Below are 24,586 nucleotides of genomic sequence, written 5' to 3'. Positions count from 1 at the left end.
AAACCTACATTCTGTCTTCATCCTGTGGATTAATTGTTGATCCATAATTCCATGACCTGCCGTTTAGCACTTGTCCCAGGAAACAAATACATAAAACAAAATGAAAACCTTATTGGATAGCTCAGTCGGTAGAGCATGAGACTCTTAACCTCAGGGTTGTGGGTTCAAGTCCCATGTTGAGTAAAAGATTCCTACACTGCAGGGGATTGGAGCAGATGATCCCCATGGTCCTTCCAATTCAGTGATTTGGTGGATGAGGCCAAAGGACCATCTAGTCCAGCATTCTGTTCACACAAAGGCCAACGAGATGCACATGGGCAAGACCTGAGTGCAACAGTGCTCTCCCTGCTTGTGGTTCTTAGGAAATGGTATTCAGAGGCTCCAAGAGTGGAGGGAGAACATATCCATTATAGCCATTGATAGTCTTCTCTTCCATAAAGTTGTCTAATCCTCTTTTAAAAGATGGCCATTCAAGTTACTAGCTGTCACTAAACCTGGTAGAAAGATAAGTTTATACAGTGGTACCTCGGTTTAAGTACACAATTGGTTCCAGAAGTCTGTACTTAACCTGAAGTGTACTTAACCTGAAGCAAAGTTTCCCATTGAAAGTAATGGAAAATGGATTAATCTGTTCCAGATGGTCTACGGAGTACTTAACCTGAAGCGTATTTAACCCAAAATATGAGTGTAATTGGTTCTGGAAGTCCGTATTTAACCTGAAGCATACTTAACCTGAAGTGAACTTTTCCATTGAAATAATGGAAAGTGGATTAATCCATTCCAGACGGGTCCGTGGAGCGTACTGAAGCGTACTTAAACCAATGTATGACTGTACACACACACACACACACACACACACACACACACACACACATTTTGATTCCTTATAGGGGGTCCTAGGTGCTAGGACCCCTTCAGGAAATGTACTGTAATTCACACGGCCCTAGAGATTGTCTTTTTATGCTCAATCTAAAAGGCCAAGGGGAAACTAACCTTGCCTCGCAGCTTTGATATTAACAGGCTGAAATCCACCATTTAGCGCTGAGGAGTCTATAATATCCGACTCAAAGTCCCGGTGGTTCTTCCTGTAGATGAATAATGCGACGATCACTGAAATAGCCAGGCACACGATCACGGCTATCACAATCCCGACATAGAGAGCTACGTCATCTGAATCAGGAGCAGCTGGGGGGAAAGTAGGTGGGTTGGGGCACAGAAGCATAAAGTATTAATTATGGTCTCAGGAATGTATGAAAGTGTACTTATACATTACTATCCTTTCCTACAGATGCATACTACCAGTTTTGTAGGCTAATTTAAAAACTACTTCAAAAACTCCCCACTTTTAGTAGATATTTATATTTATTAAAAAAATAATTCTCATAGCTGTTTTCTAATTCTTCACCTATGTATCTCTCTTTCTTGTAAGGAGGTAGAATAACATACTGTTTATAACCGGATGAACAAGGCAAATTTAATCAAAAGAGGTATTCACCATAGCAGTTCATGGTGAAATTATCAATGCTAATTCATCAAGGCAATGTGATCATAAAACAGACTTTCTTTCTTCCTCCCTGCCCTTACACTGAACGTTTCACTTTTTACAAAGCAAGCCAACCTTAAACTAAACAAGTACAGAAAATGGCAGTCATCTTCCAAATCTGATGTTGATCAAGCATATTCCTTAAGGGAAACTTATATGCCAAAATTTCATGGCCTGAAAGGGGGCTTAAGAGCACATAACTGTGCCTTCAGTTAGTTGCAAAGTTTCCATCAAGATATTCAATGTGATTGCTTGTGTAGTTTAGAATTCCCCTGCATACATATACAGATATCCAGGCACAGCCCTATGATTAGACAGAGTGAGGCAGCTGCTTCAGGCAGCAGATACTGAGGGGTGAGGAGGAGACACAGTTGTGAGTGCCATGTGGCCTGCCCTCTACCCTTTACGCTAGCTGGCTGACCTCAATCGCAGGTGAAGATACTTTCTGTTCACCAGTACTGTAGTAAGATCAAACTGCCAACCCAACTGGTTTCTGTATGTCCCATTGGGAAAAGTGTCATCTTGTCCTTCACCTTAGGCAGCAAGATGGCTTGAGTTGGCCCTGCAGATCTCCCTTGTCTGCAGTAAACAAGCTAGCAATCCACGCCAGGATCCACATATGTGGAGAATTGCCCCCTCTATTCAAGGGACAAGGAAAGCTCCATGGGCGCTCTCATGACTAAGGAGCTGTGGGTACACTGCTGCTGAATAGCACAGTATGCTTCCTCTAAAGCAAGGTTGGGGAACCTATGGCCCTCTAGATGGTGTTGGGCTCCAGCTTTCATGCATAGCACAATAGGAATGCTTGGTTCAGCAGAACATCTGCTAAATTGTAGGCTAATCACAACGGAAAGCTCACAGTTTCCCAATGGCAGCCCTAAAGTGGACCAGCCATTATGGAAGCTCTGTAACACACCAGGAACCTGATGGAAAGTGTCGCACAACTGACAAAGAAATGTTTCCTACAGGCTCCTAATCAACAATAAATATAATATAAAAATAACTTTTTTTTTTTAAAAAAGCTCTTTTTCAAGACTTTGACTTGAAAGCGATCTTGGGATTTAAGGCCCCCTCCCGCATTTATAAGCAAATGGATAGAATTCAAGGGTTTGCCATCTGCCAAGCAGAGGAAGCCTACAGCAGTTGCCCAAAAGAATTAGGAAAGGCTCAAGAGTTTCTCCAGCCTCCAGTGTGGGCTGACAGCGACAATCCAGTCAAATGTCGCCATGGCTTGAAACACATACTGGACTTAACTCTGGGGATGGAGTCTGAACTATGTGCACAAAGCAGGGTAATACTAGCTGAAGGACTGCCTTTCTGCCCTGTGCATCTGTCCATGCATTAATAGTGTTTGAAGGTTCTTCTTCAACCCTCTGAAGTGAGGTGTCTGGCAACCGGTGGCAAAGTCTTTTGAAGCTAATGTGTTCTAGCTCTAGAACGCTCTGCGTACTTTAATGTCTTATCAGCAAAAGTTTGGTCTCTCTGTGTGTTCTTGGATCATGCCTCATGGTTCTGCTCTAAATGTGGCTTTACGCTGTTGTGATTCTTTTACTTTTAATGTACAGGACAACTTTTTAAACAGAAGGGCAGAGTTAATACTGACTCAACAAGAAAGAAAGCAATGTACAGAACACATCTGAGTGTCCAGAATGTTTCACATAAGATTATCCCATGAACCCTTACAACAACTCTGTAACATAGGACTCCATATTGGGGCAAAAGCTTAGAAACAGTTGTTTGCCTATTAGCTCCATATTGGGGCAAAAGCTTAGAAACAGTTGTTTGCCTACCAAGTTCACAGCTGAACTGAGCTAGAATTTCCCAGCTTACTCATTTTGCTACATTTATTCTCAGAATTCAGTACAGATTCAAGTGCTATAAAAACCTCTAAAAGCAAGCCAGGATTTTCAGTAGTTCTCCTGAGGGAGCCTGTCCAGCTTGTGAGAATTTTCACTATCTGCTTGTAACACATCTCCTTTGCTAATCCCAGTGTAATACTTAATGCCACTCTTTGCACATACCCTCCCTCAAGGTATCTTTCCAAAAGGCTTAAGTATGTAACACAAATTTGATGCACAGTTTTGATGTAGAGAGGGACAAAAATCCCAGCATTATTATTTTTAAGCAGGCTATGATTAGGAAATACAAACACATCAACAATGTTTTTTTTTAGCAAGCCACTTTGCATTCTTTCTGTATAAAGACAACACTTTTCTTAAAAAAGAAAAGAAAAGGGAAAACACACTTTTTTGTTCTTTGTTTCCTTTAAACTCCCCAACAGAGCTGAAAATGGAGAAATCTCCAAGAAGGAATGATCAAGTTCAATTTACTCTGTGCTAATGGAATTTAAAGGCTCCGTTTTGCAAATGTTGCCACTTATTTTATTCAGTCTTCTCAAACAAGAGCAGAAGCAAAATCTGCCAACCATATAGTGCCTCTTGCAAGTTTCCCTTCCTTAATACAAATCACATGTTTGCAGCCATGTTATGCTTCCTGTTCTCTGGCTTCTGTGGGGATCTGAATACACTTCTCTCAGTCTCTTGCTTCCACATGTTTTTCTGCCATCCTTTTCTCATCCCATTATCTACACTGGTTTCTTTACTGTAGCAGCCAATACACGTCTTTAAAGCTAGCAAAACACATACAAGTTAGGCTGAAAGTAAATCTTGGAAGTAGGAAATTGGTATCTAAGAACATAATATCAAACAACACTTACAAGAAAATCCATATTCATTCTGGGTTCTCTGTTCGGTTGAAATAGGGTAAATGAAACCTTTAAAAGAAAAAAAAGATGGGAACAAAATCAAATTAACAAAGGGAGCTTTTTTAAAACCAAAAACCAAAAAACCAAACAACACATGAAGAATGGTTTAATTTAAAAAGAAAAAAAGGGAAAGGAAAGGAAACCCATGGTATTTTAAAATTCTGATTCAGCACACTATTATAATTTTGCATCTCCTGTCTGCTCAGGAGCCTCACTAAGAATTAATAAGTAGGCAGATTGAATTTCAGAGCCAAAAATCGGTCTCGAGTCACTAACTTTGGAGTGCTTAAAGTCTTTCTTTTATTGAGCATAAACTCTAATGGATCTAATTTATTTCAGACATCAAGGGTCATTAGCATATGGAAAGTATTCTTCCCCCCAATCCTTACCATATGCTTTAATTCCCAGGACATGTTCAGTGGGGCTCTAAACAGTTTTTTTTATTTAATTATAGTAGCTTGCTGTTGGCCTAATAGAACTGAAAGAGGCCTGCCGTCATTGGTCAGAGGTTAAATACCCATTTACAGAGAGCTCAGCCCACACAAAAGCCTCATTCCCCCTGCCCACCCTCTCCCCTAGATTTCCGGGGAATGGTTTTAACCTCCCCTTTAATAGAAATCCAATAGGAATTCTCCAGGGAGCAAGCAATTTGCCAGAGTTGGAAATGGAATGTGTTCCATTTGAGATCATTAGAAAATCAATAGGAGCCTTGAGATTGTAAAGTAATTTATTTTAGATTTTGAAGGCTTTGTGTAATATTGACAAAATCATTGCACAATTCACATTTTTTTATCCTAGAGACAAATAGCAAATAAAGTGACTTTCTTCCTGATTTCCTGTGATAATTCAATGCTTCTAGGCAATCTGCCCTGTGACTCCTGCGACAGAGAAAAGCTGTTGTTGTTGTTACTTTGTGCCAATACAGACACGGTTATTTGGAAGTAAGTTCCTGCTGAGACCAATAGGACTTACTCCCAGGCAAACATGATTAGGACCAGGGCGCCAGCTAGAGTGAATTTGACCCCACTTGTGTTTCACAAAATAACCCGTTCCTAGAAAAACACTGCAATGTTGGGCGCGTGGGAAATAAAATGTCTGCTAGAAGTAGCTACCATTTCTACATGTACATCTCAACTCCTGGACTCTAAAATATGGGCCCAGGTGGCGCTGTGGGATAAACCACAGAGTCTAGGGCTTGCTGATCAGAAGGTCGGCGGTTCGAATCCCTGCAACGGGGTGAGCTCCCGTTGCTCGGTCCCAGCTCCTGCCCAGCTCCTGCCCACCTAGCAGTTCGAAAGCACATCAAAGTGCAAGTAGATAAATAGGGACCGCTCCAGCGGGCAGGTAAACAGTGTTTCCATGCACTGCTCTGGTTCGCCACAAGCAGCTTTGTCATGCTGGCCACATGACCCGGAAGCTATCTGTGGACAAACGCCGGGTCCCTCGGCCTATAGAGCGAGATGAACGCCACAACACCAGAGTCGGACACGACTGGACCGGATGGTCAGGGGCCCCTTTACCTTTACGCAACTTCAAATGAGTGGATCAAGAAACAATTCAAACAAAGCAATACTAAATGGAAGACATGGTGTTTTGTGTAAGGTAAAGGAACTGTAAAAGATACTGCAATATGTAAGAATTAAAATTTTATGTAGCTAGAGATACCTTCTGAGCTCCCTGTCTATTGAGATCAAGCAGGAAACTTCACTGTACGCTTTTTGTCACCTGCTAAAACATTCTTGTTTAGGTAAGTCAACCCAGATGCTTAGAAAGTTGAGGTAACTGTAAAATGTTTTAGTATTTTAATAAAAAAAATTCCTTCAGTAGCACCTTAAAGACCAACTAAGTTTATATTTTGGTATACCAAAATATAAACTTAGTTGGTCTTTAAGGTGCTACTGAAGGAATTTTATTATTATTATTATTTTGCTTCGACTCAGACCAACACGGCTACCTACCTGTAATTAGTATTTTAACTTTTGTTTGTTTGGTTATGAATTTTTCTTGAATTTATTGTTTTATCTTTTCTTGCTTTGAGGGGTTTTCTTTTTACAAGCAAGTGGTTTATAAATTTTATGAAACAAGCGCATTGTACACACCTTTTTAGCTTTGGCCGCACTTCTCAAGCATGTGTTTTCCTGACTATCACTTGCAATCCCATAACAGTCCACCATTTTCAGCCTCAGAACACCATGAATATGTTAGTGGAAATAAGCAAAGTGAACAAAAGAACGGACTTGGCTTCTCAACTTTACACTCTGACCCTTTCACCTGTGAATAATTCTATTTCCCAGTCAATACTGCAGAAAAGCGAAAGCTCGAAGGCTGTGGCTCAGTGCACATGGTTTGCATGCAAAACGCCTGAGGTTCAATGCACAGCAACTTTAGGTATGGCTGGGAAGGAAGCCTGTCTGATACATTGGAGAGCTAGTGCCAGTCAGTGTTGACAATACTGAGTTGGATGGACCAATGGCCTGACTCGGTATAATCGGCTTCCTACATTGCAACGGTGATAGTGCCGCAAGGGTGACAGAGTGAAATTAGATCACTATGAGACCCAAGAGTTGCTTCTAAACTCTCAGTAGATTGAATGCTAATGTCTGGGATTTGTCTCTTTCCATACATACTTCCTGTTATTGGGTTTGGCTTCTTATTCATGAAAAGGCTTAACCATTCCAAAACTTAGATTTGCTTTCGGATTCCAAACTGATTCACATTACTCCCACACAAAGTGCCAACTTGAATGGCTTCCAAAGGGAATGGACAAATTCTTCGAAGATAAGGTTATCAATATCTAATAGGCATGGTGGCCATATAATGCCTCCAGTGTGAGAGGCAGTATGTCTCTGAATCTCAGTCGCTGGGAATCACATGCAGGGAGAGTCCCATACGCATCTGGTTGGCTGCTGTTAGAGCAGGATGGTGGACAACATGGCCCATTGGCCTGATCCAGCAGAGCCCTTAGGTCAGGCATCCCCATATTCGGCCCTCCAGCTGTTTTGGGACTACAATTCCCATCATCCCTGACCACTGGTCCTATTAGCTAAGGATGATGGGAGTTGTAGTCCCAAAACAGCTGGAGGGCCAAGTTTGGGGATGCCTGCCTTAGGTTTTTATGAGGGGTGTGCATCATGTGGAAAGTATCAACGTGGCAGGCAGATAGTTCACAAAGTCCTGTTCACTAGCCATCGACTGTAATGTGAAGTGATGTATTGCCATATGAAAGAGCCATTATAGGGTCATCCTATGCCAATTCAGCTACAATACCTTGAGCTCAATCCAGCACACCATAGGCCCAGTGCCCACACGCAGAATGATTCCACAAAGCCAAAGAAAGCCTTGATTCAGCTCTCCATCTTCAGAGTTTGTGCATGGGCACTCAGTGGGTGTTATGCACAAGTCTCTAATTCCCTATAATGATATGATGCTCTGAATATCCACATGCATGTGCCACAGGGAAAGGTGGCAACACAACTATATGGGATGCCCCATGTAAATCCCTCTGTGCTCTAAACATAGCAGACTGGGTCGAGCCCTTCCATTTTCAGGGAGGTCAGCTCACACATTTGGCTGAGAGCTACCCAGCATTCGAGTGGTCAAGTGATGTCAGATCTTGTGATGCAACCTCAACATAAGACTAAGGGTGGGGTGACCATGTAGCACAAACCACTACCACTAAGTGTAAATGGTGATTTTGCAGCTTTCTGTGTGATTAGGAAGAAATAACTCTACTTCAGTATATGTTGTTTATACGTATCAACTGAACGCAGGTATTTTGAAAAAAATGCTCATGGGCAATAAACATCCCTCACGACTGTTTATAATACAAACACTTTTGAGAATAGGAATTTACTTTAAATCAGAAACTTTTGTACTTTTCTGAAATTACATTTTAATTCAGAATATTAATAGGTTTGGGAGGGGCAAGGAAATTATTTGGGGGACACAAACAACCGGCGTTTGGTGTCAACTGCTTTTTAAGATGTGAGCCTGGCCATCTCTCTTTAGGGTTTTTTGTTTTTTTTTAATGCTTGCCAATCTGATCTTCCATATAATAAGAAAGGACATTTTCTTCAGATAATGAGGCAAATCTGCTGAGATTAGTACCTGCAATAATGAAAAATGACTTTTCTCCCAGCTTCAAAGTGAGAACAGTGCAAAGCAGGGATTTGTAGTCTCTCCTCCTTGATCTATTTTGCTCACAGTATCAGCACTGCAGCATGGCAAGTACCTGAGGGACTTCAACTATCATTGCCACATTTCTTTACTAGGGTAAATGTAGAAAAAAAAAGTGCTGCTGAATTTGACTCCACAATAGTTTCTGGCTCTGTTGATCTGTGCCTGGAGCAGCTGGTGTCACAGTCGGTAACTTGCTTTGAGGGGAAAAAAAAGTAATTTAAGATGCCTCAAGTGGCTTTTGATGAAACAAAAAAAAATTATTTTCAAAGGTTCTATCAGTGTTTGTTGCTAACTTCTTGTGTGTTTACTGTAGGAATAGTTAAAGTGCTGTTAGTACAACGCTTAGATTCTCCCTTGCATTTAAATGAACATCTCAAATTATTTGGAGGGATGGGAATTATTCATTCCAGTTTTAGGAAGGAAAAAGTAGGGCACAACTAGACTTAAGGCTCTGTTGAAACTTCCATTATCATTTATGGGTCCCACCCCTCTCCTCCCAATACTGACAATGGTTTTTCTAAAATCCATTTCTGGCTCTATTTCCAGTTCTCAACTTTGTAGCACTGAGAGCTCATAGTGAAAATGACATGATCATAGAATCATAGAGTTGGAAGAGACCACAAGGGCCATCCAGTCCAACCCCCTGCCAAGCAGGAAACACCATCAAAGCATGGTCAAAGCAATGTAGAAATTGTGGTATGGTTGTGGGCGGCACACCCAACAAAGGCTCAAGTACCTGCAGTGAAATCTCATGAGCAAAAAGCAAATCATGATGGAGATTGTAGTAGGGATTTTTTCCTCCTAGTAAGCCAAATTAACCGGAAACTTAAATGCCTCTTGGCATTTAGTATGCAGGTCGACATCCAATGTCACACCAGCAGACTTCCACTCATGAAATAGTATTTCCCTTCCCAATTCTCACCTTTGCGGGCACCGATTAAAAACAACAACACACCATTGGTTTGGAGTGTTGGAGGCTGGTAATTATAGGTATCACAGTGCTTGTGGAAGAGGAATTTAACCCTCATTCAGTCCTAAGATGAAAGTTAAATTTATTGCCTATGACTGCTGCATTTCCAATAATTATCAGCTCCTCCCCCAATCTGATATTTGCATTGAAAAAACTGAACTTTAAATGCAAAGGATCGTTTCTAGTTTGACCTCAAGCATAGCAACATTTGGCACAAAATGCAGCAGCGAAGTATCAGAAGAAAAAGCTCACATTATGGGGGGAACTATTTCTTTCTGGTAGCCACTGGAACGAACTCTCCCAGTGAAAACTAGGTGTGTGCAAGGTAGGGGCAAATCATTTCAACATGCATTTGTTTTCATTTTTAAAACCTCTATGTGTTTCATTTCTTATTCTACAACAGCATTTGTCCTGTGGCGAAGTTCACCCATTCACAAAATTCCAATTCATTTTCATTCCCCACTGATTACAACAGGAGACCCAGGTGCTTTCATGATGTCTGTAACTTTGGTGATGCCAAATAACTTGCAATGCCTATAGCTTGGCTGAGAGTCCTGGAAGACCTGCTCCCTGCCCTGCAGACCTTTCCCACCTAGCCTGGAAGGGCAGGGCCCTGACTGACTCCAGCGACAAAAGCTAAGGCTGCTGAACAGACTCTTTGATTATTTTAGATCTTGTTGTGATTTATATGGAAATTGTTCAATTCGCTTGTGTAATTTTATTTTATTTTGTTTATGACTACTTTTGTTATATTGTAGTTATGTTTTTTCCATGTTGTAAGTTTCATCAAGCATGGAACTGTGGAAAGGCACCATACAAATAAAATTACCGGTATGTATGTATGTATGTGGGACCCAGGTGGCGCTGTGGTTAAACCACTGAGCCTAGGGCTTGCTGATCAGAAGGTCGGCGGTTTGAATCCCTGTGACGGGGTGAGCTCCCATTGCTCGGTCCCAGCTCCTGCCAACCTAGCAGTTCGAAAGCACGTCAAAGTGCAAGTAGATAAATAGGAACCGCTACAGCGGGAAGGTAAACGGCGTTTCCATGTGCTGCTCTGGTTTGCCAGAAGCAGCTTTGTCATGCTGGCCACATGACCTGGAAGCTATACGCCGGCTCCCTCGGCCAATAATGCGAGATGAGCGCGCAACCCCAGAGTCGGTCACAACTGGACCTAATGGTCAGGGGTCCCTTTACCTGTATGTATGTATGTATGTATGTATGTATGTATGTATGTATGTATGTCTTCCATTCAATCAGCATGAAATTTTCAGGCATTCTTACAACCCAATTTCTGACATGCCCAATTTCAGTCATATATGGAGAAGGGAACCCATTTAAAGTACTTTTGAAAGACACAAAGAATAAAATGCTATTTAAAATCTCATATATGTTTGGTCCAAGTCCTGGACTCATAGCACCAATCCATGGTGACTAGATCAAATAACACCACAGCAAATATCCTCCTTTCTCTTTCCCTGAAACCTCAAGCTGATTGGTTGTTACCCAGGGTTAACAAAAACAAAACAAAGGAATCCATAAATGCCCACTCTGAACTCCTTCCCTTCAGTTCATTTTTTTCCTGAACGCAAAACCCTAATGAAAACTCACAAGAAAGCACGAGACAGGTTATTATGGGAAATAAGGAATTGCCAATTACAGCTATACTGAAGTTATAGCGAACCTTCAAAATCGAGACAATTGTCCCAATGCCAAGCATGTTTCTCTGGAAATTTGGAATTTCAACAATGGAAGAGCATTCCAATGAATGTCCCCACCCCACAAGAGTTCAACATGAAATCTGAATCCCGGTGAAAGTTCAGCACAACATGGCTTACATCTATTAATTTCATGCCTGAAGTTGCAATAAGTCAAGTTTGCTGTATACAATGCAGTACTATATTGTCGCTTTGAGGTCTCTCTTCTGATAATGGACACATGGCTCCAAAAGAAAGTTACATTAATTGGATATTAAGCAAGTTGTCAGACCGCAGTGGGGATCTGGGATAGTGCAAATAAAGGTGTTTCTGTTAAGGCATCAGTTATAGAGCTCTATGGGCTGCAGAAAGACGGAATGGATAATGTTTTCAGGGTAACTCCTAGTAGGATTTTTAAACATTTTTATTAACATCCTATATTAAGTTTTTGTAAGATTTATGTGGCATGCAGGACAGCTGTTGTTCATTCTAAATGTCTATCTTGGGGACCAGAGCCTGAGCTTTTATTTAGTGCAGTCAGATTTCAATAAATCAAGTTCTAAAGCACACTACTAGACCTACCCATCCTCTTTAGTAGATTCTGCATGGATCTTTCCATACTCTATTTTAGTTATAGTGACACTGCTATACCATTTACTTATGACCATAATGTTATATCAGTTTTTTTTCCTTTTAAATCTAGATGACACACAGACTTAGGCTGCTATCTGGCTCATATTATTTCCTCTTCCACCTTTGATAGCCAGTAGGGAAATTTTACATGCATGCATTTAAATTTACAGTGGTACCTCTGGTTATGAACGCTTCCAGTTACGAAAGCTTCCGGTTATGAGCTCCGCTAACCTGGAAGTGGCTGCTCCTGGCTGTGAACTTTGCCCCAGGATATGAATGGAAATTGCACGCCGGAGGCCCCATTAGCAAAAGTACACCTCAGGATAAGAACGGTTTCAGCTTAAGAACGGACCTCCGGAATGAAGAGCGCCGCTCGAGTGCTGTCCCTAAGCTCCTCGAGCGGCACCATCCGTATCGGCGCCGTGCATGCACTGTTCGTATCGGCACCCCGCATGTGCCGCCGGTTCAGCCCTGCCCCTGTGGACGGTTCAGCCCGCCCCTCGACACCCCCCCCACAAGTGCCAGAGAGCCTTCCTTCGCCACTGTGTACAAGTTCTCATTCATTTAGCACATCTGATTCCTAAAAGCCACATAGATCAGCTCAGCAGTACTGACAGCATAGGCCAGGCATCCCCAAACTGCGGCCCTCCAGATGTTTTGGCCTACAACTCCCATGATCCCTAGCTAACAGGACCAGTGGTCGGGGAAGATGGGAATTGTAGTCCAAAACATCTGGAGGGCTGAAGTTTGGGGATGCCTGGCATAGGCTTTGCATCCCAAAGGTCCCAGGCTCAATCCCTGGCATTTCAAGGCAGAACTGGGATAGAAGCTTTGGAGCAGGCATCCCCAAACTTCAGCCCTCCAGATGTTTTGGACTACAATTCCCATCTTCCCCGACCACTGGTCCTGTTAGCTAGGGATCATGGGAGTTGTAGGCCAAAACATCTGGAGGGCCGCAGTTTGGGGATGCCTGCTTTGGAGAATGATAGCCAGTCAAAGGTAGCATTGAGCTACATTGAGTTGGGGAATCTCCAGTCCATGGGCTGGATTCTGCCTGTAAGGTGTCCGAAGTTGATCCACCAGCCCTTTCTTGGCAAACCACACCTACCTGCCCCACACCTGATGTCATATGTGATGTCAAGTGTAGGACAGGCATCAATGTTGCTTCAAAGGAACCTGGGAGCTTAAAGTGTGCTCCTGAGTGCTCCTTTGCTGGAGCCAGGTGTTTCCACCACCCATTAACTGATGCACAGGTTGAATAGACTTTGCACCAGGAGCAGGAAGAGTATTGCTGATAAAATGAAGGAAAAGCAGCTTCATCAAAAGTTTGAAATGAAACTGCTCCCTCCTTCTGCAGCCAGTGTGCCTTCAAAGAGGCTCATCGCCTGACATCATTATGTCAGGTGAGTGCCTGGAGGCAGTTGGAGGATGGATGGCAGCTAACAGATTGAGGATGAATCCTGACAACACAGAAGTACTGTTTTGGGGAGACTGGGGGCGGGTGGGTGTGGGGTATTCCCTGCTCCTGAATGGGGTAACTGTGCCCCTGAAGGACCAGGTGCGCAGCCTGGGAGTCATTTTGGACTCCTAGCTGTCCATGGAGGTGCAGGTTAATTCTGTGTCCAGGGCAGCTGTCTACCAACTCCATCTGGTATGCAGGCTGAGATCTTATCTGCTCGCAGACTGTCTCGCTAGAGGTTGGTGCATGCTCTAGTTATCTCTCGCTTGGACTACTGCAATGCGCTCTACGTGGGGCTACCTTTGAAGGTGACCCAGAAACTGCAATTAATCCAGAATGCGGCAGCTGGACTGGTGACTGGGAGTGGCCGCCGAGACCATATAACACTGGTTCTGGGAGATCTGCATTGGCTCCCAGTATGTTTCTGAGCACAATTCAAAGTGTTGGGTGCTGACCTTTAAAACCCTAAATGGCACTGGTCCTGTATACCTGAAGCAGCGTCTCCACCCCCATCGTTCAGCCCGGACAATGAGATCCAGTGCCGAGGGCCTTCTGGCAGTTCCCTCATTGCAAGAAGGCAGGTTACAGAGAACCAGACAGAGGGCCTTCTCAGTAGTGGCACCCGCCCTGTGGAACACCCTCCCATTAGATGTCAAGGAAATAAGCAGCTATCCTATTTTTAAAAGACACCTGAAGGCGCCCTGTTTAGGGAAGTTTTTAATGCTGTATTGTTTTTAACACTCGATTGGGAGCTGCCCAAAGTGGCTGGGGAAACTCAGCCAGATGGGCATGGTATAAAATTATTATTATTATTATTATTATTATTTCATCTACTGGTGTTATTTGGTCCATGATGGTTAGGGATGAGAAAATTTTCACCTGCTGAGAGGGGGGAAGTTCTCCACCCTTGATTGAACTAGATCAGGCACCCCCAAACTTCGGCCCTCCAGATGTTTTGGACTACAATTCCCATCATCCCTGACCACTGGTCCTCTTAGCCAGGGATCATGGGAGTTGTAGGCCAAAACATCTGGAGGGCTGCAGTTTGGGGATGCCTGAACTAGATGGACCAATGTTACAATGTCTTTATCTAATAGCTTCCCATATCCAAGCCCTTGTTCAACCACTATCACACATGTGTCCATACAACAGAAGGGGTAGGAGTAGATTGTGGACCTGGTCCAATAAGGCAAATCTGACACAGAAGTAAATTATGTTAGTACAGAAACATGTTGCCCCCATGGATCTTTGTTTCCATGAACGCTTCCCTGCATATAATTTAGTGCTTGGGTGCCATATCAAGTGCAGAAAGCCCCTGTGTACATGTGCTCTGCATCTGGATGGGTTGGGAATGTGATTATGCAGATAGACAGGTATATTCAGAGTGACTTATTCCATTTTAATACAAAGGCTCATTTAATTCCTTTGTGCGCACTCAAGAGGGTTTCACCGTGATGATCTTCAAAGAACTCTATTTTATTTTTTGCTTTTTTAAAACAACAACAACAAAACAACAGCAGCAGCAGCAGCCTTCTTTCTTGCTTACTGCAAGCTAATCTGCTCAAGGGCTTGATAGGTTCACATCACTAATATAATGTCCTATAATCCATTATAGCTTTTAAAATAAGCACAGAGGGAATCTGAACACATATTGCATAGGAAAGGCCTGACATGTCCACTTAATTATGCAAGGCTATGTGTGTTGCCAGATTAACATTGTGTTGTAACATTACTACAACACAAAAGACAGAGTTGTTAAATTAACCTTTCTTTCCCCTCAAGGAACAGTTTGGAGGTCAATGTGCAAAACATAGAGAGGGCAGCTCCTGAAGAGCTATGACTAAATCCATAGCTCAAGATTTATGGGCAACCAGCCTGTTCCCCTGGTATGTGTGTGTGTTTTCATGTGTGTTACCCAAGCTACTGAAAAAGCAAACAAAACACAGCATCATAAACAGGACTCCCTGCTCTAACTTGGATGCATGTTTTAAAAAAGCATTTGCGCATTTTAAAGTGCTACCAGTCTGTATGCTAGTTAGTGGAGCATTAGGCTTCTTCATGCAACTATGGGTTTAATTTGGCCAGCAAGGAAGACTGAAGCAGTGGTTCACCTAGATTAACCTTTGCTGCAACCTGAGTGGTATTTTGGAATGGGAATCTGGACTAGTTTCAGTCTCACCTCTGACATACATAGTTACAGGTAGGTAGCCATGTTGGTCTGCCGTATTCAAAACAAAATTAAAAAAATTCCTTCCAGTAGCACCTTATTTGGTCTCTAAGGTGTTACTGGAAGGAATTTTTTTATTTTGCTCTGACATACAGTATTAGCAGTGGACTATATTGCAGGCTTGCTGTAAACTACTCTCTCTCTCAGGGACCCAAGTGGCACTGTGGGCTAAACCACTGAGCCTAGGGCTTGCTGATCAGAAGGTCGGCGGTTCGAATCCCTGTGGCAGGGTGAGCTCCCGTTGCTTGGTCCCAGCTCCTGCCGACCTAGCAGTTCGAAAGCACATCAAAATGCAAGTAGATAAATAGGAACCGCTATAGCGGGAAGGTAAACGGCGTTTCCATGTGCTGCTCTGGTTTGCCAGAAGCGGCTTTGTCATGCTGGCCACATGACCTGGAAGCTATACACCGGCTCCCTCAGCCAATAATGCGAGATGAGCGCGCAACCCCCCTAATGGTCAGGGGTCCCTTTACCTTTACTCTCTCTCTCAGCACAGCCCTCCAACCTGCAACTGAGATCTAACAGAGACTGGCACTGCAGGGTTTGCTGCAATCTCCAGAACAGGTTGTTGGGGTGACACCAGTACTCAGTTGTTCTTATTCAGACTATGCACTGGGTCATCCCTACACTTTTCATTTTATTAACTCCACAGCTATCTCTTTCTATTCAGTCCTGATGCACTGGTTTTTTCTAAACTGTTGATGTTTAATGCACATGAAAATATGGCACATGTAGAGGTAAATAAATGAACTCTTCCAGATGGCAGAAGGCCAGGCTTTTAATGTGCCTTACAACGCAGACAGTGGCTGAGGCCCAATTAAAGCCATTACAATAATTATTAAATTATTGTAAGGACTCCAGCTAGAAGAGGTTGTGTACTTGGGAGGCCTTTTCTAATAACAGCAGTTCTAAATTTTCACTACAGCTAGTTTTATTTTCCAATTCAGTCTTGCTGTCTCCCTCCCCCTCCCTCCCTCCCTCTCTCTCTGAAGGCACGCTGACTTAATGACTATTCATCCTTTCACGTTAGGGGGAAAATACTAACTACAGAATAAGAGAGTGTGTGTACTGGCAAGATCATTAGTCTGAATAAATGTGACAGCCAAGTTGCACCAGAAATACCACAGTTAGCGGTAAGCAGAAACTACAGCTTTGGGTGAAAAATACTATAATTATGAGGGTTTGAAGTAGGGAGAGGCTCAGGGAAAGCTCCACAGTTTTTATCCGCAAAGAAATCGATAGCAGTTCTGACTGCTTCTTTACACAGGAGTAGGGCTAGGTGAATGAAAGAGCTTATTGATTTGCCTGAGTGATGTTACTGTAGCAAATAATGGACTGGAAGAGAAAAGGCTTGTAAATACAAAGCAATGTGTTTTTTTTAGGATATCTGTATTTATTTATGCAGCTACATATCCCTGGCTGTGCATAAGAGGATTAACTTCTTCTATATGTGTATTCTATCACAAGTGCATTCCAGATGGCTAAGATCTTCCATTCACTATTACTACTACTTGGCCCAACATTACTCACCTTGCTTGTATCTGAGGAAGGATCTGAGCCCAAAGCCAGGCTCGTGAATTGGACCACGTCATGAAAGTTTCCATCCTATGGCTAATAATATAGGCGTGTATCCAATAGCATAAAAATCAATATACTACCTACATAATAGTGACATTCCTATAGGGCTCTTATTCTTCAGTCACACAGAAAATCTCCCCCCCCTCCAAAATATTTCTGCTTAAATTACTCTGCACGCACACAAAGGTGACACACAGCTGTCTAAATATAATCTGGCAGTAAAGCTCTGCTAGAAATGAAGGAGATCTATTTCCTTGCTAATTTGTCTTAATGGTCCATTCACACTAGCAGAGTTACATGTACATTATCTCTCACATGCATTATCTCTTCTATCTCCAAGACATACTGTCAGGAAATTAAGTTAAGAATAGATATTCCCCTGCCCCCCACTCAGTATTACAAAAATATGCTTCTTTCTAAAGTCATAAGCTCCTTGCCTCCCTTCCATACACTGATGAATTGGAGACAACTTTGCAAGATGGCTGACAAAAACAGGAAGGATATTGTCAGATAAGTATCACGTGGAATTTTATTACCTTTAAGGTAACTTGAACCAAATAGATTGTGAAGGCTTTTGAACAGTGGTTATATTTGGGCAGAAAAAGTTAATGTGTGTAGGCAATGTTCACTCTTATTATACCATTGCCATGGCCCAGTGAAAACTGTCCATTGTATACCTCCTATCAGTACAATCCTATGCATGTCTATTTGGAAGCTTGTTCAAAAGGTTTCGACTCCTGAATATATGAGCCTATCAGTGCACATTTACTTTGGAAGGGTTGTAGCTCAGTAGTAAAGCATGCACATTGCATGTTGAAGGGCCCAGTTTCAATCCCTGGTATATCCTGGGAATATTCCCTGCCTGAAATCCCAGAGAGCTGCTGGCTGTCAGTATGGAGAATCATGAGCTAGATCAGGGTTCCCCAAACTTGGATCTCCAGCTGGTTTTTTTGGTACTACAGTTCCCATCATCCCTGACCACTGGTCCTGCTAGCTAGGGATGATAGGAGTTGTAGTCCAGCAACAGCTGGAGACCCAGGTTTGGGAAACCCCGAGCTAGATGGAGCTGGTCTCACTTGGTGTACGGCGGCTTTTTGGATTCCTATTTGGAAGAAAATCCCACTTCGTTCAACGGGGCTTACTCCCTCATAAATGTGCTTAGGATTGTAGCCTAAATGAATATTTTACAAAACAAGTATTTAGGAACAGCAGCCAGCAGAAATCTAGTACCATGACTACAGTCTTTCTTTTAAAAAAAATCCTCATGCAGGACTAGACCCACACCAATCCCATACACTGAGCAGAAACTAGCATTTATCTAATAAGGTTTGGAACTTTAGCCCAACCAATCCCTAAAGGCACTTCCAGGCTGAGATTTGTTCAGGTTCCGGTTGCACTCAAGACCTAGAAGACACACAAGAACTTTGCCAGGTCTCATTCTAAAGCTTGCAAGTCCAAATCCCAGGAGGGAGAAAATAAGGTGAGGGGGATATCAGTACAGGTGGCAAAATAATATATATATATATATGTGAAGGATTTGCTGTTAAAACCCTCATGCAATTGTGCACAGTTTTTGAAAAGCATGGCCTCCCATGCCTTGCAAGCTTCATTCGAAATTCTTCCCAAATGGAGCACAGAGCAAGACTTGTTTCTGAAACTTCTGCCAAATGTTTTAAATGCAGGATTGTGGGTTTTCCACCCATCGCGTGCTGTCATAAAGCGGAGGGTCCTTTTTGGATCCACTCCAGCAATATAGTATGAGAATATTGAATCTTTAATTGTTTTTTCAGCAGGTTTTTTCTTCTTCTACAAATCACAATGCCAGTGTAGCTGCATCCATGTACTTCTACTTACTCTGCATACACAGGCCATCTGTGCAGTTCTTGGACTGTAAGACAAGGCCATCACAGTCTTTCCCCCCATTCTTTGGTGCTGGGGCCATGCATTCCCTCCTGCGCCAGTGGGTACACTCTGTTCCGCAGGTAGACCATTTACTCCACGGTGTCCACCTTCCATCTACTGTTCCAAAAAAAAGAGAGTCAAAATTAAAAAAAAAATCAATTTTGAAGGGGAGGGAGGCAAGAGGCAGAGATGCAAATAAAGACTTGTTTATAAAATCTTTAAAAACAAAACAAACCCAGATGCGAATCCGCTGTGCATGAAGAGTGGTACAACATTGGAGAAAGCTGATATTTTGTTTATCCACAATAAAGATCATGCAATATCAAGAGTATCTATTTTAGTCTGAAAATACTCTGAAGCCTATATTAAAGGGCTTCGTTTCAGTCTGTTTCTGGACCATTTGCCTTATTTGTTTAAGGAAAAGCCTAGTTTGTGGGGGTGCCATGCTGTAATGAAGTCTTACAGGGACATTAAATTCATATTGCTCAAGGACAGCGAATTCCACCCAGAAAACTGCTAGCGTATGTACACATGCAGCCCTTTCTATTCGACTGCTAACACCCTGATTCAGTGGACACTTCCAGATTTTCACTATTTGTTGGGTGGCATTTAATGCATCCCAGAAAATTCAGGTTGTGCAAACTCGGGTTGTACAACAAACCCTCTTCCAAATAAAAATCTGTACTTTTTACAGCAAAGAAAAGTGAAGGAGAATGTGGTGGGATAAGAATTGCTTGACACTGTGACATATAGCACCACTGCAAACAAACAGGAGGAAATCTAACAGCTAACACTGTGTAACAAACTTTGTGCTTAACATCCAATATGAAGCATATATGGAAGCAATCAGTGACTCTGATGTGGTCACTGACTTCATGATAAGGTTGAGCCCAACTATCCACAGTGATGACTTTCTGCTTTAACAAATGCTTGTAGTATGAGAAGCAGAAGTCTAATAGCAAGCTGCCAGGCTAACACTTTCATCATTAGAGTTTGTGTCACTCATTAGATTTAGTAATCCCGATTAGCTGCACCATAATTCTCACTTGCCACCCCATCCAAACACACAAGATTTGAGCACGGATGCAGAAGTGACACTCAATTTCCGACCCTCCTTGACCGCAAAACACTGTTGCCCTTAGGCTGTTTCCTCTGCCAAACATGCTCTCTGTTTCTTTTGCATACTTGGACAACATCAGCAGTGTCACAAGCAACTGAAGCACATAGGGAGATGGGAAGTTGGACACTTGCCCTCTCTTTGTCCATCATCTTAGAGCCCTCCATAGCTGTGCACTAGGGAGAGAGACACAGTGGTCTTTGAGATTTGTAGTATTCCAGGTGCTATTGCTTCAGTTACTATAACTATCAAGGGCCAGAAAGTCATGGTGACAGATGGGGAGGAAGACAGACCTTCCCATCCATGGGTGTAGACAGGGGGGGGGGCAGGAGGGGGCAGCTGCCCCCCCCTAGAAGCAAAAAATTATTGTATTTTACAGACCATAACCAATACTTTGCCCCTCCAAAAACTGAAGTGGAAAGGGCTTTGCTTTAGCAAGAGCAGCTCTCCACTTGCTGGGGGCGGGAACACAGCTGTAACAAAAACACATCAAATAAATAAAGCAAAGTGGCTACCAGTACTTAAGCAGTTAAGACAATGGAGCAGAATATCCCTTCAGGCAAGGTCCACCCTATTCACCCTATTGTTATTCAGTGGGAGTTGTTAATGGGCATTCAGGGATCGCATTAACAGTTCTATTGGCGATTTAATGAGGGTGCAGAGGATTCAATTTGACTTAAGGTGGCCCTGCAAGGCTAAAAGGAAGTGAATAAGAAGGGGGGGCTGTAGCTTTGATAGACACAGTGATGTTTATAAAAAGCATTGGTGTTCCAGTCTGCCCCTCCTCCTGCATCTGTATACTGTAAATCAGGGGTGGCCACCTCCCAAGAGACTCTGATCTACTCACAGAGTTAAAAACTGGGAGTGATCTACCCCCTTTTGGGGGGTTCAGGTCAAAGCTGTTGAGTTTTTTTAAGGAAGGGAAGCCCTGTTTTGGGGGGTTTAGGTCAAACTTGTTGAGCTTCTTTTAGGAGGGAGGGAGGCCCATTTTTGTTTAGGGCTTCGGGTCATAGTTCAGCTTTTTTTAGGGAGGAGGAAAAATTTGGGTGAGCTTTTTTTAGGGGTGCCAGTGATCTAGCAGTGATCTACCACAGACATCCAGTGATCTACTGGTAGATCACAATCTACCTGTTGGACGTGCCTGCTGTAAATCAAGCAGAGAGAAAGCTGCTTACAAGGCTCCTGTACAGGTGTACCGGTATCTTCCTCTTGCTGCAGAGTTCTCGCATCACAGCGTCACCCAGAGGCACCCACAAATGTGAGTTATCCCTCTCTCTATTTCTTCCTTCCTTTCCTCCCTCTTCCATCCTCAATAAAATACTGGGGGGGGGGCAGATAAGCCCCACATAGAAAGCCCATCAACATGGGGTGGGGAGGACTCTTTAAAATACAGTATTTACCAGTAATTTCTTTTGGGGGGGGAGGCACCTAGGCCTCTAGGAGTTGGCTGCTATGCCTAGGACAATTCAAGAAAGCAGAATCATGCATATGCTATGGTAATATATCAATAGAATCATGGAATTGTAGTCGGAAGGGACCACAAGGGTCATCTAGTCCAACCCCCTGCAATGCAGGAATTTTTCCCCAATGTGGGGCTTGAACCCACAACATGGTTGAAATATTATGCTGATATGCAGCAACGCCTCGGAGGCATCGAGACTGCGGCCCTGTCTTGCCTCGCCCTCGCCTGCCCTGCCACCCCCTCTCCCCTGCCCGACCCTCCCATCCTCTTGCTGCAGAGTTCCAGCTTCACAGCATCACCCAGAGGCACCCACAAATATGAGGTATCCCTCTCTCTATTATAGACCCTCCCGTCCTCTCCAGCCAAGCAGGGTAGCCGCCGCCGTTGCCAGCTCCAGAAGCACAAGGTGGCCGCTGCCGCCGCTGCCGCCACCACGATGTCATCAGGCCAGCTGGCCCTGTAGCCCCGCCCACGTTCCCACTTTGTGGCCCCGCCCCTGAATGATCATGGCTTGCCCCCCCTAGTTTTGATCCTGGCTACGCCCTTGTTCCCATCTCCCATTTCCCCACATACTACTGCTGTTCATGTTGTCACTGGCCAGGTATGTACGTGTGTGTGTGTGTGTGTGTGTGTGTGTGTGTGTGTTCTGGGTCTGATGGAGATAGGTAGGATGGGACATTTTCAGAGACTTGTGTTGGGTCAGAAAATTATCCAAGTTCTTTCTTTGTGCTTATTTTGTTTTGCAGGGGTGGGGGTGGAACCTCAGATTATTTCAAAATCAATCCCAAATGAGATGTGGAGAGTTTACTAGTCTCTATTTATTCATTATGTTCTTTACTAGTCAGTTTATAGATGGCTTACTATAAAATAAATAAATCTTCAGGCAGTTTACAAAAACAAAGTATCTAAAATATGCTTTAAAACAAAATATATTGACAAGTATTCAAAAATATCAAATCTCTAGTGAGCAGGATGATATCAAGTCTTTGAGCAAGGTGACCAAAATGTAGCAAGAAGGGGGGAAAGTCCCCCTATGAATGCCCTTGTTTGTCCTGGCAGGTAGAAAACTCTTCACCCAAGAGCTTAAAATATTGTTTTCAGCTTTATTGCTCAGAATCATTTTATATAATTAAATTCCAGTTTACGTCCAGAGATTTCAACAGAGCTAAGACTTAAGTCTCTTAAGATTTTGAGCTTTGAAATGTTACATAAATTGCAAATTACAAAGAACAGAGATGGTGGGTAAGCTTTGTGCAATAATTGGAATGAACCTACTGCTGTTTGCGCACCATTCTGTCCATTTATATAACAGAATGAAACATTTACCCGCTGAAAGGGAGGGGAGGGGGGAACAAGAAAACAGTTATCTCCCCAAAGCTTGATGCTAGAAGAACAAGATGGAAACAAAATATACAGAAGTGGACCCATCAGAGTTATATTTGACATACCTGGACACAATGTGGTACAAGCTATTTTCTGCAAACTTTGACCTTCACAGAAGGCACCGCCATTGAGTGGAGCAGGGTTGGTACAGGTTCTTGTGCGCTTCTGGGAGCCTTTTCCACAACGGCTGTTGCAGATGGACCACTCGGTCCAGGTTGACCATCCTCCATTGACTGAGAAGACAGAGAAATAGAGAAGACTTAAAGGCAGGGTATATAAGTCAATGAACACTGAGATTTCACAGGAATCCTAATGCTTTTTACTATTTCATGTACTGTGTTGGCCTCTTGGTTGAGCCAGGTATGGTGACTGTTGGAGCTTAATCGCTTTAGTTATCTATACAAACGAACTGGTGCTTCTTAAAAGCCTAAGTTCTTCACTCTTATGTATTGCATGCAATTTCCCTTTTGGCTTCCAACAGCCTCAGTTAAGTGCACTACAATTAGGGTAGTGATTCAACTGATCTTTATTTCCATCCCAGCTGATATGTGGAACACTGGCACACAATTTATGAATTCTAATTAAATGAATCAGCAAATGCAAATGAGTAATGTATCCCTCCCCTAGTAAATGTACCAACCCTAATTACAAAATTCCTTTTCTAAGTGAGCATTAATTCACAACTCTGTTATCAGTTAACTTTTCTCCCCCTCCCCCATTTTAAACAGCGTTTATATGGCATGCCACTATAATGCACCCTTCCCAGAGATAGATGGACTTCCAGACTGCTCTGATGAAGCTCACAATTGCTAGGAGTAAGGGACTCTGCTATACTGTTTTAACTGTTTTATCTGTTTTATTTTTATTAATTTGCCTGGTGCCAGGCAAAAATATTCCTCTTCTTGCAGGCCTTTGGCTAATTAAACAATCTGCAGCCTTTAAAACTGTATGTCAGGGTTTGTGTGTATTGTTTTAGTTTGTTATTATGGAATATATTTTTACATTTTCATATTGTAAACTGCCCTGTGATCTTCGGATGAAGACTAATTGTTGTTTAATCGTTTAGTCATGTCCAACTCTTTGTGACCCAATGGACCAGAGTAATATAGAAATTTAATAATTAATATTAGTATAATAATATTAATGTTTACTACGTGACAACAGCCTGTTGAGAATTCTGAAGGTTGTCCTGCCTTGAGGCAGAGAAAGCTGAAAATGAATGCAACCACATAGATAGAAAAGGTGCTCTTAGTCACCTCTCTCTTTCTCTTTATCAGTTCTTTATCTCCCTTTATCTCTTCCCTAGGGAGCCTTCAGATTTCTCAAAAGCAGAACGCCAGGCTGCTCTCACATGTTGAACGTAATATGGGGTCTAGGCTCTAATTCTTGCAGGCCAAAGGCAGTATTGACTGCATATTCCTACTGGTTCTGTTTTTATGTCTTGGTAATGAAATGCTCACTGGAGTGCTCACTGGAAGGACAGATCGTGAAGCTGAGGCTCCAATACGTTGGCCACCTCATGAGAAGAGAAGACTCCCTGGAAAAGACCCTGATGTTGGGAAAGATGGAGGGCACCAGGAGAAGGGGGCGACAGAGGACGAGATGGTTGGACAGTGTTCTCGAAGCTACGAACATGAGTTTGACCAAACTGCGGGAGGCAGTGGAAGACAGGAAT

The 24,586-nt window shown here is 42.9% G+C and overlaps 1 protein-coding gene across 2 annotated transcripts in view; it reads right to left on the bottom strand.

Annotated features, from left to right (window-relative positions):
* The window catches only part of UNC5C (unc-5 netrin receptor C), a 313,167-nt gene that overhangs the window by 30,571 nt on the left and 258,010 nt on the right, over positions 1–24,586 (bottom strand). Inside the window, exons 6-9 of one of the 2 annotated variants that reach the window (XM_035111588.3) lie at positions 22,977–23,144; positions 18,902–19,066; positions 4,260–4,316; positions 994–1,185 (exon numbers count right to left, since the gene is read on the bottom strand). In XM_035111588.3, coding sequence (XP_034967479.1) covers positions 994–1,185; positions 4,260–4,316; positions 18,902–19,066; positions 22,977–23,144 — 582 coding nt within the window. The remainder of the gene's footprint in view (positions 1–993; positions 1,186–4,259; positions 4,317–18,901; positions 19,067–22,976; positions 23,145–24,586) is intronic. The other variant, XM_088660494.1, reaches the window with a different exon arrangement.

This window comes from Zootoca vivipara, chromosome Z1 (genome assembly GCF_965207765.1).
Source record: "Zootoca vivipara chromosome Z1, rZooViv2.hap1.1, whole genome shotgun sequence".
Lineage (NCBI taxonomy): Eukaryota > Metazoa > Chordata > Lepidosauria > Squamata > Lacertidae > Zootoca > Zootoca vivipara.
The sequence above is the reverse complement of the archived record's forward strand: the minus strand, read 5'-3'. Positions and strand labels throughout refer to the sequence as shown.